This window comes from Paramormyrops kingsleyae, chromosome 5 (assembly GCF_048594095.1).
Source record: "Paramormyrops kingsleyae isolate MSU_618 chromosome 5, PKINGS_0.4, whole genome shotgun sequence".
Lineage (NCBI taxonomy): Eukaryota > Metazoa > Chordata > Actinopteri > Osteoglossiformes > Mormyridae > Paramormyrops > Paramormyrops kingsleyae.
The window spans coordinates 2,519,336-2,540,620 of record NC_132801.1 but is presented as its reverse complement, the minus strand read 5'-3'; the positions used below and the strand labels follow the sequence as shown (position 1 = coordinate 2,540,620).

The 21,285-nt window shown below is 46.4% G+C and overlaps 2 protein-coding genes across 5 annotated transcripts; one reads left to right on the top strand and one right to left on the bottom strand.

Moving 5' to 3' along the window:
* Nucleotides 1–382: 382 nt before the first annotated feature.
* On the bottom strand, nucleotides 383–6,203 carry LOC111858878 (cell death-inducing p53-target protein 1-like). Of its 3 annotated transcripts, none has more exons than XM_023841051.2 (8): nucleotides 5,996–6,203; nucleotides 5,064–5,653; nucleotides 4,782–4,921; nucleotides 3,819–3,919; nucleotides 3,498–3,645; nucleotides 3,121–3,189; nucleotides 2,340–2,487; nucleotides 383–715 (listed from the first exon to the last, which is right to left on the bottom strand). In XM_023841051.2, exons 5-8 carry the CDS (start codon nucleotides 3,631–3,633, stop codon nucleotides 610–612), a joined length of 459 nt encoding a protein of 152 aa, XP_023696819.1. In that variant the 5' UTR covers nucleotides 3,634–3,645; nucleotides 3,819–3,919; nucleotides 4,782–4,921; nucleotides 5,064–5,653; nucleotides 5,996–6,203; the 3' UTR covers nucleotides 383–609. The 3 variants fall into 3 exon arrangements, with proteins under 3 accessions (XP_023696819.1, XP_023696818.1, XP_023696816.1); XM_023841050.2 differs by having other exon boundaries at nucleotides 5,552–5,653; XM_023841048.2 differs by lacking the exon at nucleotides 3,819–3,919 and having other exon boundaries at nucleotides 4,782–5,653.
* Nucleotides 6,204–8,712: 2,509 nt separating this feature from the next.
* tekt4 (tektin 4) lies at nucleotides 8,713–19,380 on the top strand. Of its 2 annotated transcripts, none has more exons than XM_072711853.1 (6): nucleotides 8,713–9,328; nucleotides 11,999–12,069; nucleotides 12,288–12,431; nucleotides 16,670–16,892; nucleotides 17,015–17,169; nucleotides 18,658–19,380. In XM_072711853.1, exons 1-6 carry the CDS (start codon nucleotides 8,792–8,794, stop codon nucleotides 18,869–18,871), a joined length of 1,344 nt encoding a protein of 447 aa, XP_072567954.1. In that variant the 5' UTR covers nucleotides 8,713–8,791; the 3' UTR covers nucleotides 18,872–19,380. The 2 variants fall into 2 exon arrangements, with proteins under 2 accessions (XP_072567954.1, XP_072567953.1); XM_072711852.1 differs by having other exon boundaries at nucleotides 8,713–9,379.
* The last annotated feature ends 1,905 nt before the right edge of the window (nucleotides 19,381–21,285 follow it).

Here is a 21,285-nt window from a genome sequence, read left to right as displayed (position 1 = left end):
AAGATGAGGGCGGTGGCCCCCGACAGGGCAAAGATGAGGGCGGTGGCCCCCGGCAGGGCAAAGGGGACGACTGTGGCCCCCGGCAGGGCAAAGATGAGGGCGGTGGCCCCCGGCAGAGCAAAGATGAGGGCGGTGGCCCCCGGCAGGGCAAAGATGAGGGCGGTGGCCCCCGGCAGGGCAAATATGAGGGCGGTGGCCCCCGGCAGAGCAAAGATGAGGGCGGTGGCCCCCAGCAGGGCAAAGGGGACTGAAACCTACTTTGGTTACAGTGACCCACCAATAACTCCCACTAATAAAAGATGAACGTTTTTGTCCTTTGTATGGTACGACGCTCCAAACAAAATCTCATTGTACTTGCATAATGACAATAAAGCATCTCATCTTAATTTTATCTTATCTTTATTATTTAATAAAATATTTAGAAAGATTAACATTTCAGGTTTATACAGTACAGGCTTTAAAGGAAGAGCAGCAGAAAGACACGATGGCATGCAGGGCTGTGTAGATGGGGGGGGGGGGGGGCGATGACAAACATATATAAAAACCTAATTTTACATAAAAAGCTTAGGGGGCTAAAGGCCTAAAAACGCAGGACTGCAATTAGCAGCTTTACATGCGCTTGTAGATGTAGATCAGCCTGTTGCAGTTGCCGCAGTAGTGCTCCACATCCTTGCAGTCGTCCACGCAGAAGGGAATTAGGCAGCAGGGCCAGCACCTGGGGGGGAGACCACAAGGCCTGAGATCAGTGCAGGCACCCACCTTCCCAGCCAGACCATTCCACTCACACTCATCCAACTGATCCAGAACCAGCTCCCCTCCACCCCCAACCCTGCACCCTCCCCCGTGCGCTACAGGAAACACAGCAGTGCACTTGCTGACATTCACTTATACTCTATCGCCAAAAGTATTGGGACACCCCTCCACATCATTGGTTTCAGCTGTTCCAATCACTTCCATAGCCACAGGTGTATACCATCAAGTACCCAGGCATGCAGACTGCTTCTACAAACATTTGTGAAAGAATGGGTCACTCTCAGGAGCTCAGTGAATTCAAGCGTGGCACCGTGATAGGATGCCACCTGTGCAATAAGGCCATTTGTGAAATTTCCTCACTACTAAATATTTCACGGTCGACTGTTAGTGGTATTACAACAAAGTGGAAGCAATCGGGTCTAACAGCAACTCAGCCATGACGTGGTTGGCCACGTAAAACCACAGAGCGGCGACAACGCATGCTGAGGTGCACAGTGTGCAGAAGTCGCCAACTGTCTGCAGTCAATAGCTACAGACCTCCAAACTTCATGTGGCCTTCAGATTAGCTCAAGTGTGTAGAGAACTTCATGGAATGGGTTTCCATGGCCGAGCAGCTGCATCCAAGCCGTACATCACCAAGTGCGATGCAAAGTGTTGGATGCAGTGGTGTAAAGCACGCTGCCACAGGACTCTGGAGCAGTGGAGACGTGTTCTCTGGAGTGATGAATCATGCTTCTCTGTCTGGGTTTGACGGTTGCCAGGAGATCGGTACTTGCCTGACTGCATTGTGCCAACTGTAAAGTTTGGTGGAGGGTGGATTATGGTGTGGGGTTGTTTTTCAGGGGTTGGGCTTGGCCCCTTAGTTCCAGTGAAAAGAACTCTTAATGCTGCAGCATTCAAAGCCATTTTGGACAATTTCATGCTCCCAGTTTTGTGGGAACAGTTTGGTGATGGCCCCTCCCTGTTCTAACATGACTACGCACCAGTACACAAAGCAAGGTCCATAAGGACATGGATGAGTGAGTCTGGTGTGGAGGAACTTGACTGGCCTGCGCAGAGCCCTGACCTCAACCCGACAGAACACCTTTGGGATGAATTAGAGTGGAGACTGCGAGCCAGACCTTCTCATCCAACATCAGTGCCTGACCTCACAAATGCTCTCCTGGACAAATGGTCAAAAATCCCCATAAACACACTCCTAAACCTTGTGGACAGCCTTCCCAGAAGAGCTGAAGCTGTTATAGCTGCAAAGGGTGGGCCGACTCCATATTAAAGCCTATGTATTAAGAATGGGAGGGATGTCATTAAAGTTCATGTGTGTGTAAAGGCAGGTGTCCCGATACTTTTGGCAGTATAGTGTAGGTGAGGGGGGAGGGGTAACGGAAACTGAGCCCACCATTGTGATGGTGTGTGTATGTCACTGCCGAGTGGTTTTCGAGTTCCGCTCTCTCACTTAGTCAAGCTCCCCCAAGTAAGCCGGGTTTGAGTCACTGAGGTAAGTTAGTCCTCATGCTTCCCAAGTACAAAGCCCCCAATCTGTTCTCGCCAGCCACCTCCCCCCCACCCCCCAAGCACGGCGACTTTACCCGAAGAGGCAGAGACCACCGCTGATGAGCCAGGTGAGCAGGCCCGTGCTGTGCACCGTCCTGGTGACCACCAGCTGCTGGCAGTGCGGACAGGTGGTCTGTCCTGGTACGGCTGTCAGGCCATTGGCGACCACCACCACCTGGGTCACTGTAGGGGCACATGGATGCACTTTCAAATACATGCTGGCAGCCTAAAGCCCTGGACCTGAAAGGGGCCTTGGTGTTGGACCCTAGGCGATGGCCCCTAACCCAGTCCAGCTGGTGTGGGGGGTGAATAAGGTCAGTCTAGGCAAGCAGCACGCTGGGCATCAGCTGGTCAGAGAGCTGTGTCTGTACCTTTAAGGTGGCTGGTGGGTCTGTGCTGTTTAACATTAAACACAGTGCTTTAGTGCTGCCATTCATGTCATCATAGAGAAGAGGGTTAGTAAACAAACTATCTGGCTCCAGACGACTCATAAAAAGGTAAGAATCAGGCCGGCTGCCCCGCAGCTGACATGCATGGTTCCCGTTCCTGCCCCATACAGACACTGGCAGAGTGGCATCCCCTTTATCGTGGGTCATGTGACAGAGCTGCATCACGGCTACTGCGCAGATGCATGCTGTCCGCCGAAATGGGCCCCGGCGCACCGGGATCCGTGAGAAGTGGTATCGCGGCGAGATAAGGCACATGCCACAAAGGTTAACTGTGGAAAGTGAGCGGGGCACATGGATAGCTGCAGCATTGCACGGGCCAGTGACATCACTCGCACGGGGGAGGAGCTGCGGAGACGACGTAACTTACCCACTTGAGTTAGGGGAGGGGCAGGTGGGTTGGCGGGATACTGAGGAGGGTACATGCCAGGACAGGGACCTGGGACAGAGGTGACAAGGTGTCAGGAAGGATTGGCTTTGGTTCGGGGTGAGGCTGCACTGGGATGCCGCCTGCACTGGGATGCCGCCTGCACTGGTTCCGCTCATATCACTGCTGGCTGACTTCTAAATATACATTTACAGTTATGGCTGCCAGAGGCCCAGCCTCAGAGCTGATCGTGACCCTTAGACTGAAACCTCCCCCGTCGACGGGCTTGGATGTGTGAGCACAGCTGCCACTGCCCTCTTCTGGATACTGCAATTGGGATGTTGAACTGGCACGCTGGGGCACACAGGCCCATCACTCACCTGCTTGGTAGTAGCCAGGCTGGGGCCCAGGCGGGATCCCTGGGTAAGGGGGTGCAGCCATGCCTTCGTAGCCAGCGAGGGGGGGGCCGGGGTATGGGGGAGCCATGTCCATAGGTGGTGCTGATCCCTTCTCCATGCTGTTGGGGGGCTGTGGGAAACACAGGAGAGAGCCCAGGATGTAAGCGATAGGACCAGGCTGACGGAGGCCCCGGGGCCCTCAGCAGACAGCGGGGGCCCTCATCTGGCTCGGACTGAAACCAGCTAACCACACCTCTCAGAGGGAATCGACTGCCATGACATTCTTCCACTAAGAGGAATCACCTGTACACAAGAGTGAGCAGCCTTTTATCCAGAGGTGGTGGCAAAGGTCTTTCCCCTTTCAGGATTTCACGTCCTTTTCATCAGTAGAAGGGGAATTCCGTCTGAGGGAGGGCGAATGTCGGACAATGAGTGGGCAGCCTGCCAGTGAGCGGGTACCGAGCACAGTATGAGACGGGACAGGGACGGACAGCACCAAGGGAGGATACAGGGCCTGTATTTCAGCCACTCTCTCTCCCCACGGATGACAGAGCAGACCTCTATTACCTGCCCCTACCACATTAGCTTATGTTTACCGGTACTTCCTATTCAAACTTAAACACGTCAGGAGCTGAACTTTCGATCTATTGTTCCGCTGCTGCCTATTGTTTGGCTTGCATTAAGCATTGTGCTTCATAAAGGCTGCCTAACCTAAGTGAATCAACACAATTTAACGCGAGGGGATGGGCTGGGGGTGATGGTCAGAAACAGGATATACAGAGTCGCTGAGTTACCAAGCAAGCGCTCGAGGGTGGGCTGGTCAAATCGCCGGAATAAATAAATTATGGCCAGATAACGCCGGAGAAACGGCACAAGAGCTCTCACGGAAAGAGCAGAAAAGAACTGAGAACAGCGCACTGGCCGCGTAGGGAGGGGTGCATAGCACAACAGAGAAGCGGATGTATGTCCCAAAGCCTCGATCTACTTTTCTTTTTACTTTAATCAAACGTTAAAAGTAGTCCGGCTCTCGAGAAATCCAACAGTCCTTCTCCGCTCGCATCTCCTACGGCTGAATGCGGTGTTACCGCGTAAGACGCGCCGTTTATTTCACTGATCTTGCCTTTTAAAGCGCCAACGCAGTTGACAGGCATTACTGAAGCAGTCAGTGTAGCCCCCTTTCCAAGAGGCCCCTTCCCTCACCGCCCCCACCTCCCGTCTCCGTTCCCATCACCGTCCCCATACCACGATCGTAAGGATCAGTCTTACCTGTGCGTTCCTAATAGGGCTGCAGCCGAGGGAGGGTGTCGCGGCCGTCCTGCGGGGAACCCAGGAGCTCTGAGTAACCTGGGTTAGGTCCGATTCAACATGGGGGAGGAGCCATGACTTCCAGCATTCAGACAGCACTCCTACCAAGCAAGTCCCATAACATATTTTAAGTTTACATTTATCTCTATAAATGGCAAAGAATAATAGCCAGACATCAATGTGGGTTTGCATTTATTTAATATTGAACTTAAACGAAACTAAATTTTGTTAGACATCTGCTACCTCGTTTTGTGACATTTTTTCGTTTCGTTTTCACATGGGGAATGTTTCCTGTAATTTAATTAGTCGCATTATAAAAAGTCAGACATCATGCACCTTGTACTCCCTCAGTGACACACACGCGATACGTTAATGTTGTAATAACCACAACTCAGGATGAGAAAGTCACGCGCATTTCAAAATAATCTTATTCTGAAGAATTGTGCAGCTTGCGACACAAATCACTTCCTTCACAAGCATTCAAATAATTCCAGGAATTTAGTTAGCTTATGAATATCTTTGTTTGTGTTCTTACACTAGGGGAATATGCAAAATGCCGAGATGGGTCTGGGGCAGGATTCAAATGTACAGCTTTGATGCTGTAAAGCGATAGTTTGGCTCATCCCGCTGTGTTGATGTAGCGCGTGCATGACAAGTCATTTGCGCTCCCCTTCTACACGGCGCCCTCGCGCACTTCAGCAGCCATTCCGGGCCCTTTGTACGTACGATACCTGCCACGATCGCCCTGGGAGCTGCACCCTGGGGGCTAACAATCGAAGTTGTTTTGCAAGTATTTTATGTAGAACATTCCATCTGTACATGTGCCGCTGATCCTGGTCATGGGGTGGGTGGGGGAGGAGAGAGAACGGAAAAGAAATAGAAAGAAAGAAAGAAAGAAAGAAAGAAAGAAAGAAAGAAAGAAAGAAAGAAAGAGATTGGAACAATTATTAATCACCCAGGAACAATGGTAAATGGAAAATGCATGGGTGTACTCATATACAGTATTTAGAAACTTATATTACGAATCATAGCTATGACAGATAAGGAATTAAACCCATTGCAGTATAAGTGTGTGTGTGTGTGTGTGTGTGTGTGTGTGTGTGTAAATAAATAACTGAGCATGCAGATACAAAAATAATCCTCTCAGTTACATTTTGCATTGCATTGATCAATACCTTTCTATAGAGACGATCTGGTAGAGATGGCAATTTCGGCACCCAGGATCGATCTGTTCCGAAGACGTCCGAAACTTCTGATCGCGATACGGAGTTTACGAAATGTTTCGAAACATCAGTCACTTGACCGCCGTGTCATTGTTCACGGCGAGAATAAAAACCTATATAAAAAAAAAACCCGGAAAAAATCGGTGCGTAGGTGTTTGCGGCGTTGTTAGTTTGAGCGAGTAGTTTGGCGATTATTATGATTTTAAGTCAAATTGTATTAGTGAAACAGGTCAGCAGTTAGTGTGATTTAGGCATAAGTAGGCCTATAGTGAGGTGTAATATCAAGGTTTTGCTTAGATTCAGTTAGAAACATAAATCAAAAATCTAGAGTACGCATAGACACATAGATTACATATACATATATTAACATTGCTAACATAGACAAAGACTGTTGTCTGAAACTGCGTTTTTGCACTGTTCTATTCTATACAAATTAATTAAAACTAAACCTGTTCAACATACACAAACCTAGATAGAATGCGTATTCTAACCTCAGTACCTAATTATATTACTATGTACACTCAATACTCGGATGGTATGTAAATACAGAAATTATGTTTTAACAATACACAAGCATGGGAATAAATCATCTCTATAAATGATATAAGACCCAATTTAGGTTTTGATTGACTGTATTGCCTGGTGCATACAAACATGCAAATAATGCAGATAATGCCAAATAGACAAGGTACGAAGACTGTACACATGGCGCGAGCAAAGTAAACACACTGCAGCAGATTTAAAAAGTACATAGTACACAAATGGATGTAAAATCTTGAGGAGCAGAATGTGAGACTAAACGTGAATATTTAAAGATGAGAATAATAATCATCTGCAAATAAATTATGTGCAGCTAGAACACAAGGCACCGGATTGTATTATAACAAGAGAGGATGCTTCCTGACGTACTGTATTATGGCTATGGATGGGGAGTGTAACGTGTGGAGAAAGTGTGATGTCGGTCACCAGTTGTCTGACGGCTTCGGGCAGCGATAATCCCCGGTAGCATTTTTAGCACAGCATGGTGGAATCAGCCGGTGGCTAAATATGCTCCATTATAGAGGACACTGAAGTGGACGTGCAGACTTGTTCATAATATTGCTAACATCCGCTTCTCTGCTTCTGATATTATTTAGTGCAAGAGAGTTTTCGCGACCATACAGAAGAGACATTAATAATCTAAACGTTTTTATGATTCGTACTAGTTGAATTACGGTTGGCAAAAAGTTATCACACGCTAATTGCAGATATAGGATACCTATGACAAAATATAAAAATAAATTATATTGTATTATGCACATTTTTGACAGTTCGAGCTTCGCGACATTCGAAACTTGCAGCAATAGATTTTTATTCTATTTTATTTGCCATAGCTGCATTTCCTGGTTTTGCCAGCAGGTCCGTTTAATTGAAATGGTAATTTACAATTCCTGTCCTAGCTCAGAGTGTCCTCCCTGACATGGATTATCTGGTCACCCTATACCTTAAACACCGATATAACAGGTGTATCAGCCTAATATATCCATAAGAATCTTTCTTTTATGTTTGGGTTTCTTCTATTTTGTAAAAGTCTCATTGGCATACAGTTGTGTTTAGCACAATATGCGCTATATTTTTGAAAGTTGTACTGTGAAGGTTTTGAATTCTGAATATCTAGTACCCCTTCAAGGTGACATGGCCCAGCCAAGACACAATCTGAAATAAAATGATACTCTCCGCACATTCAAGTACGGCTTCTTGGCTGAATATTAAAATAATAAATGTGAAACTCCGAATGCATGAATGAGAGTTTCAAGCATTAATGGCCAAGCAGGTGACTTTCTTCACTCCAAACACGCGTCACTTCCGTGGGCTTCCGGCGGGATTCCCCAGACGTTCCCTGCTGCTCGTGTGTGTGTGACAAAAACAAATCATTAATTTACTTTGCACTCCAGAAGCATTTGTTAATTTTAATGACCGTGCTGAAAAACGAAAGTTAATATTGAAATACTTGCGAAAAATAGAAGTAAAGCTTCTTCTCAAACTTCCATCTATACCGTTAAAATCCCGCAATAGAACAGATCGCCGCATCTGGGGCTTCAGGCAGACGCCATTCTTGTCGATGTACGTATTTGAACAAGAACAAGATGAGATATGTGAAATTCCTATGTGCCTGTACTTGTACTGGTACAAATGGAATAATAAGAACATAAAAAATTTACAAACGAGAGAAGGCCATTCGGCCCATCAAGCTCGTTTGGGGAGAACTTAACTAATAGCTCAGAGTTGTTAAAATCTTATCTAGCTCTAATTTAAAGGAACCCATGGTTTTAGCTTCCGCTACACTAGCAGGAAGACTATTCCATACTATAACTACACGCTGTGTAAAGAAGTGCTTCCTCAAATTTGTTTTAAAATGTTCTCCCGCTAATTTCCACTTATGGCCACAAGTTCTAGTATTTAGACTAAAACCATAAAGCGCATCATTTCATCATTCATTCAAGTATTTGCCCATTAAAGCGATAAACACGTTTATTGAAGTAATATTCCCGCGTGTGCATCTGTAGATAACATTTTTAAACATTTTTAAAGTTTAATACACCAGTGGATGGATGGATGGATGGATGGATGGACGGACGGCTATCGGACCGCTGGGCAACCGTATCGCGTCCTTGGTAACGCGGGATCCTGGCAACTGAAAGCAAACACATAAAAGAAAGTGGCACCACTGACCCACCGACAGTCCGGACTAAATTTCACCTTTTTAGAATGACGTCTCAGAGTTTAGTCCGCAGAGCCAGTTTTCGTGATGGGTCTGTCGCCCAACCGGAGCTCCTAACTCCTCAGACGCAAGAGAGTAAAATCATAGATAAATTTTACCCGTCCGCCGGCTTGGCTACTTCGGGGTATCGGTGCACCAAGTACTCCCCGGAGGAGTGGACCGAGAACAACGACGCGCTGCTTCTCCAGGCGGCAAATGATCGCGACGAGGCGCAAAAGGTGCGGCATGAGTCCAAAGAAACGCAGATGGAGACGGAGTCTGTCACGCTGCGCCGCCAGGCGGACGGGACGCGGCACCTCGGCCACAGGCTGCAGGACATCCACTTCTGGAAGTCGGAGCTGCAGCAGCACATTGACCAAACGGCAGCCGCGACCGGCTCACTGGTGGCCCTGAAGCGCCGACTGGAGAAGGCGCTGGATGCCAGCGAAACGCCCTTCAGGATCGCTGCTGATAACCTGGCTTGGCGTGAGCGCCGACTTGGTCCCGACCTGGTGAAGGACAACGTGGACGAGGAGCTGCTGAAGGTGCAGTCCGACAGAGGGAGGCGACACCCAGCCGTTTGGGCTTTAATTTCAGTCAGTTATATTTATTGTTAATGAAGCCTTTAGAAGCATTAACATATTATTATTATTATTATTATTATTATTATTATTATTGTTATTATTATTATTATGTGAATATTGGTTAAGTGGGACAAATAGTAAACTGGGACACTCATATATTTGATACTATGTATCTTTACGCATCTGTCGTCTATTAAGCTCAGTTCTTCAGCTTTCGATACTTCATTTTAAAAATATAATTAAGATCATGATTACAAAGTGAGATACAAAGTAAAATTTCAAAAACTGTTCCAATTTTACCAATATCCAATACCCAATTATATAATAATAACAACAACAACAACAATAAAGTATTATTATTATTATTATTATTATTATTATTATTATTATTATTATTATTATTATTATATAGAAAATGCCTGACATTTCCAAAGGGCATGCTTGGGAATACACCTGCACGTCTCAACTCCTCTGCTCACATCAGACTGTTATCGTGTAGTTTAAGGCTTTAACCTCTAAAGGTCGGTTTCTAAGTAATAAATCGTTATTTGCTTTATTCAAGGGCATGGCTTTTACAGTTAGTCACTTAGAATACGTCACAGCAGACCTCGGTAACTATAAATTCTTGTTGATAAATGTGTGTGTGTGTATGTGTGTGTGTGTACAGTGGGGAAAATAAGTATTGAACACGTCACTATTTTTCTCAATGAATATATTTCTAATGGGGTTACTGAAATGAAATCTTCACCAGATGTCAGTAACAACCAAAGTAATCCAAACATACAAAGAAATCAGAACAAATTAAGTTTTGTGTAATAAAGTGAAATGACACAGGGAATAAGAACTGAACACGCTTACTGAAATTTATTTAATACTTAGTAGAAAAGCCTTTGTGGGTTAGGGTTAGAAGCTATTCACATGCATTGCTCAGGTGTGATTTTGGCCCATTCTTCCACACAGACTGCCTTCATATCTTGATGGTTCTGAGATCCTCTCCTATGAACTCTGATCTTCAGTTCGTTCCATAGATTTTCTATTGTATTAAGTCTGGTGACTGACTGGGCCATTCCTGCAGCTTTGTTTTCTCTCCCTGAAACCTTCCTTTGCCAGTGTTTTTGGGATCTTTGTCTTGCTGAAATGTCCACCCTCATTTCATCTTTAGCACCTGGTAGATGGCAGCAGGTTCTTATCGAGTTTCAGTATGTTTCTCCACTCATTCTTCGTTCAATTATGTGAAGTCTGCCAGTCCCATATGCTGAAAAACAGCCCCACACCGTGATGTTCCCACCCCCAAACTTCACTGTTGGTGTTGTGTTTCTGGGGTGATGTGCAGTGCCATTTCTCCCCCAAACATGATGTGTACTATAACATCCAAAGAGTTCAGTTTTGGTCTCATTTGACCAGACTATATTCTCCCAGTATTTCATTGGCTTGTCCAAATGTTGTGCCGCAAACCTTAAATGAGCTTCAACATGCTTTTTCCTCAGCAGTGGAGTCTTGCACGTGCATAGAGGCCATGGTGGTCGAGTGCATGACTTTTTGTTTTCTTTGAAACGACTGTACCTGCTAATTCCAGGTCTTTCTGAAGCTCTCCGCCAGTGGTCCTTGGCTCTTGGACAACTCTTTTGATTATTCTTTTGACTCCTCTGTCAGAAATTTTGCAAAGAGCACCTGGTCGTGGCTGGTTTATGGTGTAATGATGTTCTTTCCACTTCCGGATTATGGCCCCGATGGTGCTCACTGGAACATACAGAAGTTTAGAAATACATCTGTAACCAAAGCCATCAGTATGTTTTGCAACAATCAGGTTGAGAAGGTCTTGGGTGAGCATCATGAGATGCTTCTGGTGTGACACCTTGGTAATGAGAAACCTTTTTATAGGCCATCAATAAGGACTAAGCCAGCAGATATTAATTTGCACCGATAGGGGACAAGATTGCTTTCTAAATGCTGACAGATTTCAGCTGGTCTCCTGGATTTCCGAGCCTTTTTGCGCCTCCTTTTCTTCATGTGTTTAATACTTATTCCCTCTGTCACTTCACTTCCTTACACATAACTTAACTTATGGATTTATTTGTTTTGATTACTTTCTCTGTTACCGACATCTGCTTTAAATTTCATGTCAATAGCCCCATTAGAAATATATTTACAAAAAAAAATGTTCAATACTTATTTTCCCCGCTGTATGTGTGTGTGTAATTATTACACTCTGGGGAAATTTCACTCAATGTGAGAAAACCTGTAACATTTTACCCTGCGGAAAAATGTTTTCGGTCCCCACAAGGATAACCTCAATTTTATATGAATACTGTATGTGACTGCAATAAAAAAAAAAAATTAAAAATGCCAAAAGTCTTGTATTTTGTTTGGTTACTTATGGTTAAGGTTAGGGATAAAAATAATAACTATTATTATTATTTATTTATATAACCTTTCTCACAATCAAGGATGCTTTACAATGTGTGTGTTTCTGTACATTAGTCACAAAATATTAGTCTATTATGATACCTATTGTGTTTAACACCAACAAAAAACATAAACCAAACTTAATTTTGTACATGCTAATACTCCTTAAGCCTTAATACTTCAGGGTTTTCCTAAGTAATGGATGGTTTTTTTTGTCTTCTGGAGGAGGTAGAACTTATCAGAAACGTCCAGTCTCTTCTGAGAAGAACACTGACTCAAACCATCGACCAAATACGGTGAGAACGGCTCTGTTTCCTTCAGCTGCACATGTGCAAGTTTAACAGAACCATTCGCACTTACGTATGTTAATGTCAGCTGTCAGAGCACCTGCAGGGGAATATTATAAAGATAGTTGCTCAGGGTCCCCTGGATAACATGACTGTGAAGATGGGGGGGGTTTAAGATTATCTGCATGGAGCCCCGGACTTGTACACAGCTGCTCTGTCGCCCCCAGGGCCAACCGGGAGGCCAAGAAGACTCTGGAGCTGGACTGGTCAGACAAGCGCCAGGCGTACAGCACAGACGACCAGTGCGGCCGATACACCAACGGCAGCCAGGACACTCAGCAGCACCTCAGCTCCGCTAAGCTCCAGCTGCAGTGAGGCTTACTCCTTACACCCCCAGCTAAGCTCCAGCTGCAGTGAGGCTTTCTCCTTACACCCCCAGCTAAGCTCCAGCTGCAGTGAGGCTTACTCCTTACACCCCCAGCTAAGCTCCAGCAGCAGTGAGACTTTCTCCTTACACCCCCAGCTAAGCTCCAGCTGCAGTGAGGCTTTCTCCTTACACCCCCAGCTAAGCTCCAGCTGCAGTGAGGCTTACTCCTTACACCCCCAGCTAAGCTCCAGCAGCAGTGAGACTTTCTCCTTACACCCCCAGCTAAGCTCCAGCTGCAGTGAGACTTTCTCCTTACACCCCCAGCTAAGCTCCAGCTGCAGTGAGGCTTTCTCCTTACACCCCCAGCTAAGCTCCAGCTGCAGTGAGGCTTACTCCTTACACCCCCCGCTAAGCTCCAGCTGCAGTGAGGCTTTCTCCTTACACCCCCCGCTAAGCTCCAGCTGCAGTGAGGCTTACTCCTTACACCCCCAGCTAAGCTCCAGCTGCAGGGAGGCTTACTCCTTACACCCCCAGCTAAGCTCCAGCTGCAGTGAGGCTTTCTCCTTACACCCCCCGCTAAGCTCCAGTTGCAGTGAGACTTTCTCCTTATACCCCCCGCTAAGCTCCAGCTCCAGTGAGGCTTTCTCCTTATACCCCCCGCTAAGCTCCAGCTGCAGTGAGACTTTCTCCTTACACCCCCAGCTAAGCTCCAGCTGCAGTGAGGCTTTCTCCTTATACCCCCCGCTAAGCTCCAGCTCCAGTGAGGCTTTCTCCTTACACCCCCCCTACTCACAGGGGAATCACTAGAGCAGTGAGAGCTGTTAAGAGTCGTGATATTTCTGCTTCAGATATAATTCTGGGTCTATTGTTTTGTAAAATATGCGTGCGAATAGTTAGACTATGAATGTCTAAGCCATACATGGATCTGGGAGGTGTCAACCCTAGACTGAAACCTGGTGACTCCACATTGCCCGCCCCCCGTCGTATTTACATTTTCATGGCATTTTTTTTTTCCTGTCAGGGATTATATTTTTTTTAGAGGCGGAACTTTTCTCCACAGCCGCAAGACACCTGGGAACCACTACCGGATCTATAAACAATGTACCGTTACAGCGTTTAGGTACCTTAATATCCCCTTATTTTTCAGATGCCTTATATTCATATTTAGATTTATGTGCCCCCCCCCCAAATGTCCTCTGGTCTCATCCTGGCCACCCCACCGGTGTAAACGTAGGTGTACACCGGGCTGCGACATGCCCATTTATCAAAGCAAACATCTGCGCTTTTTTTTTACTTCTGCACTGCTCACAAAAGCAAGCGCTGGGTTAAATTAACCCGTTCGATGGCAAATTGTTCCCTGCCACGACAGTGCGTGACTGATACTCCTAAAGCCTCTGCAGCACATAAACTGTGTGCCTTTGGGAAAAGGTACTGAAGTATTTTGTTCTACTATTGGTCACGATAGTGACCAATGGGAAACAGCAGAGTCAAAATTTGCTGAAGTTCTCTGCTTAGTGGCAGAGGATACAGGTCATTCTGATTTTTTAAAAGACCCTGTTTTATTTTCTCACTATGACCGTCACGTTCCGTGGCTTATTTTTCTGGCACAGTTATCATGGCGATGCCTCTTGCAGTCACTAGCGGCTTCACCTTGGTCTACAACACTGTTACTCAACCGGTGGGGCGCGACCCAGAAGTGGGCTGCAGATGCGTTTTCATTGGCTGGTGGAATGTGTGCTTAAAAGGCTTCTTATCAGACTTGCCGTGCATGAAGGCATTGTGCCACTCTTACACATTTTTATTTTACTTTTTAAACTCTAAAAGAGTGTCTGTTGGCTGACAAACAAAGGACGTGCTACAGTATGATGAAAGCAGAGGTTGTCTTGATTTTTGATGGCAACGGTGCAACTTTGGATTGGGGGGGGGGGTATTATGATTAATGGGCGGTTCAACAACATGTATTCTTTGAATGGTCTACATCTGATATAGTTTGAAGATTATAGCTTATACTGCTATATGTACCTCGTGCTCACGGGAGATCGAATTTCATCTCCGGTAACAGATGAAATTCAGCTCTCACCGGTCTCTGTTTGTTTGGCTATGGATAATCCTAGCTATCATCTGATTTCTTTTATATAGTTTTTAAAAGTGTTGGACATGGTGGTTCTCAGCAGGTTTAGCCTCGAGACCCACATTTTAACTTGGTCTTTAAGTCACAACCCAAAATTTTCTACAGTTATTTCACAAAAAATAGCGCAGTAATGTTAAATTGAATAATGCATTTAGTTTAAAGTGCTCTTTTATTCTTGAGCACAAAAGTGCAGGACGACGCCGTGGAATTATAAATAAAGCCTATTGACAATCAAGGCATCCTATTCTGTTCCATTCCATTCTGAAGTGTTCTATTATGGAAGTTGGATGAGGAAGCGTCAGAGCTCTTTGCCCTCGGCGGGCGGGTTTGAGTTGAAAGGCGTTAACTTCTGTACCTGATGCAAACTGCCAGATACTATGGGCGTTATGTAATCGAAAGTCGTCCAGTTACTGAACAAGTGTGTTTTTTTCTTGTTGGAAAATTACCCAGACTTATTAACCTGACTCGTGTGGGTGTTGTTTTAAATGGCGGGTTGCTGTAATTACCTTGTAGTAGTATTGCAGTAATTAGTTCTCTCTCAAAATATTATAGTATAGTAATCCTGGACAAGTAATCGATTAATAAAAAATTACACTCCATTATTCGCGTAGGTACATTTTAATATTTCGTGTTCTCAAAACATTATTTATTTATTGATTTGCTCCCCTTTAACAAATTAATGAGACGTGAGTTGAAAACTCAACCGGGGTAGATGTTATTGTCGCTTATAAATTTAACAAAATTCCTTAAATCGGAACAATTATATTACAATAAATACGGCACCTGTTTGCATGGCTAAATCATATAAGACGAGTTTCCGTGGCTAAAGATCCGCACCTTTTAATCGCTACCTGCTTCACTGCCATTTACTCGACTTGTGCCTATTTATCCACTTGGGGGCAGCAGAGGACTAGCAATAGCGCCGAGATTTTTGAAAGTCATCCATAGTCGTTAATAAAGTTCTCCTTTAAAGCTTAAACAGTAAACATTCCCTGGACAGTTGTTCATTGCGTCCTTGTTAACCCTGCTGTAACTGTAATGTTACCATTAGATAGATATTTTAATTTATTAGAAGTTTTAATTCCATTCTGGGGTGTAACTTTTAACTATTATTTTCAGTGTATTTGCATAATAGCAGCTTTGTATTTCATTTGAGCATGTACTCCCCATGCATCACATCTTCGCCTACCAGTGGGGGGGGGGGGGTTCCTGCAGGGGGTGCTTCGGCCTGATCGGGTACATCAGGGTGTCAGTCCATCATTGGTCATGCTCTCTACAGGTATCGCAGTCTTCAATACAGACCCCCCACCCCACATACTAATCATGTCTGACTCCCTCCCAGCCTCGTGTCCACTGCTTATTGTCCAGCCTGTTCACAACCCGCTGCCCCCCACCTTTCCGTGCATGTGGCACTGAGGGCTTGTCTCTTTTCGCTACAGCGTTACTTTTATCTGCGTGACCCCACAAAGCACCTCATGCAGGGTCCGAGGCCCAGATGCCCGCTGAGGTCTGTCTTTAAAATCACTAAGCTGTCAAATGCACTTCTCTTCCATTGTGTGAGCCCTCGCATTACGAGGTGTGGATAGACCCGTTTTTTTCTGTTATGACACTGCCTAACTAGCTCCTCCTTCTCAGAGAGGCCAGCCTGCGATTGGCCGGGATACTGTCAGCTTGGTTTGAGGCATGTTGCTTTGAGGTCCCGGCATCTCGTAGGTTTACGGTGCACAGAGGTGTGTATCAATAAGCTCCTCTTCCATTCCTACCAGGATGCCAGCATCCCCTTTATAGGATTAACTCCAACCAACCAACATTCAATCATTATTGTGTTATTTTCCGCGACTCTGTACTGCATAAGCAGTTGTCATGTTTGAGAGATGGCAGGATTATGATGTGATATTTATACAGTCCCAGAAGTGCCCCTTTGTGAGACTGCTTTGATTTCGGTCAGAGCTTTCAGGCAGATAGTCCCTTTTAGGTCAGGCGCTGAGGAGTCCTTTATTTCCAAGATAGAAGCGACTTTTGTGACTTCCAAAAGTGACTTCCCAAAGTGACTTCTCAAAGTGATTTCCCATTTGCATCTCTTAGAAGCATCTCTGCATCCCCCCTCCTAGTGTGTCAGACCGTGTGACCTGGGCCAGGTTCACGCAGGACAACCTGGCGCAGGCGCAGCGGGAGCTGCGGGCCTCGGCGGAGCTGCAGCTGCTGTGCGAGCGTGTGCTGCAGGAGACCGCCGAGGACCTGCAGGCCCAGTGTGCCGCTGTGGATGCCGCCTTTGCCCACCGCTGCCAGGAAGTGTCCGAGGCCAAAGTGGCGATGGAGCTGCACCTGACCCAGGTATGGGGGGGAACAACATCACCACCAAGCGCCGCCCAGGCCGCAGCACACGCCGGGCCCTGAACCGCGGGCTGCTGGCCGGCGATGATGGAAGTGTGGCTGTGTCTCCTCTCCCCTGGCAGATCCTGGAGCAGATCGGGGCCCAGGAGCGAAACATTGCCATGCTACAGCAGGCCCTGCGAGACAAAGAGGCGCCCCAGCGGGTCACCCAGACCCGGCTGCACCAGCGGGCCCAGAGGCCCAACGTGGAGCTGTGCCAAGACGAACCCCAGCTCAGGTCAGCAGGGGGCGTGTCAAAGGGGTTAGGAGTATTATTGTTTACCTACTGATGTTAAAAAGAATTATTATAAATATTACATATTTACAGTATGTATACGTGACTGCATCAAACCTGCTGCCCTTAGCTACGTTTGCATTAGCGAGATGCATGTCCTGGTCCTGTGACTGCATCAGGCCTGCTGCCCTTAGCTCTGTTAGCATTAGCGAGATGCATGTCCTGGTCCTGTGACTGCATCAAACCTGCTGCCCTTAGCTACGTTAGCATTAGCGAGATACATGTCCTGGTCCTGTGACTGCATCAGGCCTGCTGTCCTTAGCTCTGTTAGCATTAGCGAGATGCATGTCCTGGTCCTGTGACTGCATCAGGCCTGCAGCCCTAGGCTTTGTTAGCATTAGCGAGATACATGTCCTGGTCCTGTGACTGCATCAGGCCTGCTGTCCTTAGCTCTGTTAGCATTAGCGAGATGCATGTCCTGGTCCTGTGACTGCGTCAAACCTGCTGCCCTTAGCTACGTTAGCATTAGCGAGATGCATGTCCTGGTCCTGTGACTGCATCAGGCCTGCTGCCCTTGGCTTTGTTAGCATTAGCGAGATGCATGTCCTGGTCCTGTGACTGCATCAGGCTTGCTGCCCTTGGCTTTGTTAGCATTAGCAAGATGCATGTCCTGGTCCTGTGACTGCGTCAAACCTGCTGCCCTTAGCTACGTTAGCATTAGCGAGATGCATGTCCTGGTCCTGTGACTGCATCAGGCCTGCTGCCCTTGGCTCTGTTAGCATTAGCGAGATGCATGTCCTGGTCCTGTGACTGCATCAAACCTGTTGTCTTTAGCTTTGTTAGCATTAGTGTACTACATGTCCTGGCCCATTAACTGCATCAGGCCTGCTGCCCTTAGCTCTGTTAGCATTAGCGAGATGCATGTCCTGGTCCTGTGACTGCATCAGGCCTGCTGCCCTTGGCTTTGTTAGCATTAGTGAGATGCATGTCCTGGTCCTGTGACTGCATCAGGCCTGCTGCCCTTGGCTTTGTTAGCATTAGCGAGATGCATGTCCTGTGGGTTGGGGCAGTTTGCTGATGCCTCCACTTACAGGCAATTTTTCAATTGTTTCATGTTTATTGATTTTTTTAATAGTTGCCCTGATTGTGCTCAATGTCATTTTAACAGTTTATCAATCTTTCTATACTCTCACCTAATTTTTAAAGGTTAACAACCTTTAATGTTATTTGACATGAATGATCTTTGGATTTATGCTTGTTGATGGATGACAATGGGATTTTGCACGTGTCTGACATCATATATGTACCCCAGAGAAACAGGAAATGGCAAATTATGATTCATATCTGGATGGTTTGTTAGGTGTTATTATTTTTACCTCACATTCATTAGGGTTGCCAATAACTCTGAATTTGACTGTAGGTATTGAACTGAAGTATAGTATAGAAGAGGGTAAATGTTCAGCTGTCTCTCCACCCTTGGCCCCCCAACAGTCTGGTCGCCGAAGCAGGTGAGATTGAGTGCGCTGTGGAGTCACTGCAGCGACGGCTGGCCGAGTCACAGCGGTCACTGCGCCACCTGGAGGACACACGCATGGCACTGGAGAAGGCCACTGCGACCAAGACGCACAGTCTGCTGGTGGACCGGGAGATGTGCATGAGCCACCGGGACCGCTACCCGACCGCCAGCACGCTGGCCGGATACTGATCCCCGCAACAGGCTCACTCTCTCCCTCTAACACTCCTTGTAACACTCTCTCACTCCCTCTGTGTTTTTTCACTCTCCCTCATGCTCTGGCCACTCCCCCATGAACAGCTCTGTCCGCATCTCTCAGTGATTCCTCCTTTTCCTTTGCTGTAGAATTCCCATGTTTTCCAGTCAAGCCCTCCGGCTCTTTTTTTGTTCTTATTTGATTGTTTGCTACTTTTCATCAAATCAGTCTTAATTCAAAAGTATTAAAACCGCTCTGGCATTAAAAGGTACGGAGCAGTGTAGGTGTGGCAGGACAGCTGAGGACACCTACGGCGTGTCCAGCACTGTCCATTTAAGCCTTTAAACAGGGTGTTCTGACACATTGGGTCTCACAAGAAGGATTTGTCATGTAATCGCTTGCTTGACTTTGCGTCTTTTACGTTGACTTTGGTAATGAGAAACTCTGCTCTGTGTGTTTCATGCTTTTATGTGTCATTAAACAGAGAGCACTGCTCTGCATCAGACTTAAAAAGAGCATTATGTGAAAAAACATTACCATGTACTTGTTCTCCTGCTTGTACAATGGCAAATAACGCCTTGTTTCGGCAGACATTGTGCTTCCTTCAGAGAAACAGCTGACTGGAATATCAAACATGTTAACAGCACCTGTCAGGATCATGCCAGGACAGAAAATATGGTGGCATGTTCTTGACATCCAGCTAATTCTCCGACACGCAGAGCATGTAGCCCCAGGCTGCTGCTAGCATGCTGGATACTGGGGGGTCGCGGCCGCGTGGAGATGAGAGTCACGCAGTCACTCAGGGAAACTGGAGAGACACAGTCACTGAAGGAGCATGATGAAAGGTCAAAGCTGTCATCCAGAGGCTACATGGAATCATACATGGAGGCGAGGTATTCTCTGTGAGAGAAGAAACTAACCAAGAGGCAGAGCTAGTGTCTTGATGGGGTGCAGACCAAGGGGCAAAGTGAGCATGTTGATGATGTACAGACGGGAGGCAGAGTAAGTGTGTTGATGAGGTACAGACCGAGAGGCAGAACGAGTGTGTTGATGAGGTACAGACCGAGAGGCAGAGCGAGTGTGTTGATGAGGTACAGACCGAGAGGCAGAGCGAGGGTGTTGATGAGGTACAGACCGAGAGGTAGAGTGAGCGCATTGATGGGGTCACCTGCTGCATCTCCACCTTGCTCACTTCTTGCTGAGGCCCAGAGTGCTGCTCATTGGCTGTTGGCCAGCCGTTCAGATGCCAGTCAGCCAATCTCCTCTTGAGGACAAGACAAAGCCAATAGATCCCAAGCGGTGACATAACTATCAAATAACAAAGTAAGTGTAGTGGGAAATGTAATGAAATTTTCCTGCGTGAGGCCAGTGTTCAGGGGAGAGTCACAGCACACTGGACAACAGGCAGTCGGTGCCCTCTGCAATCTCCCATCGCTGCACATGCTTTCTGTGTTGGTTTTTCATACTAGTTATGAATATTTAGTGTAATAAAAATTGTATTAGTGTATGAAAATGACATGTGCACCACTTCTGAGGTCTGGAAAATAGCGTGCATCACTGGCTGTAGCAGTTGAATAGGTACGTAGGAGGAGGGGAAGGGTGGAACAGCGTGGTTAAGGGTTGGTTAACCTAGTTAAGGGCTGTTCTGCTGTCTCTCCCTGTGATTGACTGATGGTCACAGTCCAAAGCTTTGATATAGCACCTCTTTTTAAAGGAGTCATAGCCTGCACACACATTCTACAAATGCAATAAACATATTCTCAGGAATTGTTTTCCAGAGGCTTTGAAGCACAGGATTAATAAAAAGCTTTTAATGGACTTGTGCCAAGAATCCTTCTAAGGTAATTCTGCTTCCTGTGTGTTTCAGGCTGGAAACACAGCTTTGATTTGCCTCCTTGTTGTGACCTTTAACCAAAGGATGACAAATTCCCAAACTTAACTCAACAATGTCCTGTTTTTGTGCTAAAGAAGCCATGCAGATCAGATTCCATGCAAACCTGAGTGGTTAGATACTACAATATTAAATGCTGATCCTGACACAGTTGGGAAAGCAGATGTTAATCTTGTCTAACAGGGGTTGGTGTGCGAGTGACTCATTGGCTGAGGATGCTGTGCATGTGAGCGGCGGGTTGCTGGTTCAGAGACCCAGAGTTTGGCCTTTGAGCAAACCCCTTATCCTCCGTCTCCCCCAGGATGGTCTGACCCCAGCTTTCTCAAGGAAAGGCAAAGACAGACTCCCCTGCCTTTGATTATTACTTTGGGCTTTTAGGAAACAATCTGTTTCTCAGCTTGTCACTTTGTCAGCTTAGGGTAGTTCTGCTGTGTTCTGGAAGCAGCTGCTGTTCCTGGAAACACTAAGTATTTCGCATTTGATGGAGATTGAAATGCCTTCAAGGAATAAACGGCCATT

What these genes read in the sequence shown, in the direction of transcription:
- LOC111858878 (XM_023841048.2), bottom strand. Translation starts at nt 5,012, where the DNA reads ATGCAAACCCACATTGATGTCTGGCTATTATTCTTTGCCATTTATAGA. An exon ending in GCCTGGCTACTACCAAGCAG is followed by an intron (nt 3,190 to 3,497) that starts GTGAGTGATGGG and finishes CCTCTGTCCCAG; the next exon opens with GTCCCTGTCCTGGCATGTAC. An exon ending in GGTGGTCTCTGCCTCTTCGG is followed by an intron (nt 716 to 2,339) that starts GTAAAGTCGCCG and finishes TCTCCCCCCCAG; the next exon opens with GTGCTGGCCCTGCTGCCTAA.
- tekt4 (XM_072711852.1), top strand. Translation starts at nt 8,792, where the DNA reads ATGACGTCTCAGAGTTTAGTCCGCAGAGCCAGTTTTCGTGATGGGTCT. An exon ending in CCGTTTGGGCTTTAATTTCA is followed by an intron (nt 9,380 to 11,998) that starts GTCAGTTATATT and finishes TGTCTTCTGGAG; the next exon opens with GAGGTAGAACTTATCAGAAA. An exon ending in CAAACCATCGACCAAATACG is followed by an intron (nt 12,070 to 12,287) that starts GTGAGAACGGCT and finishes TGTCGCCCCCAG; the next exon opens with GGCCAACCGGGAGGCCAAGA.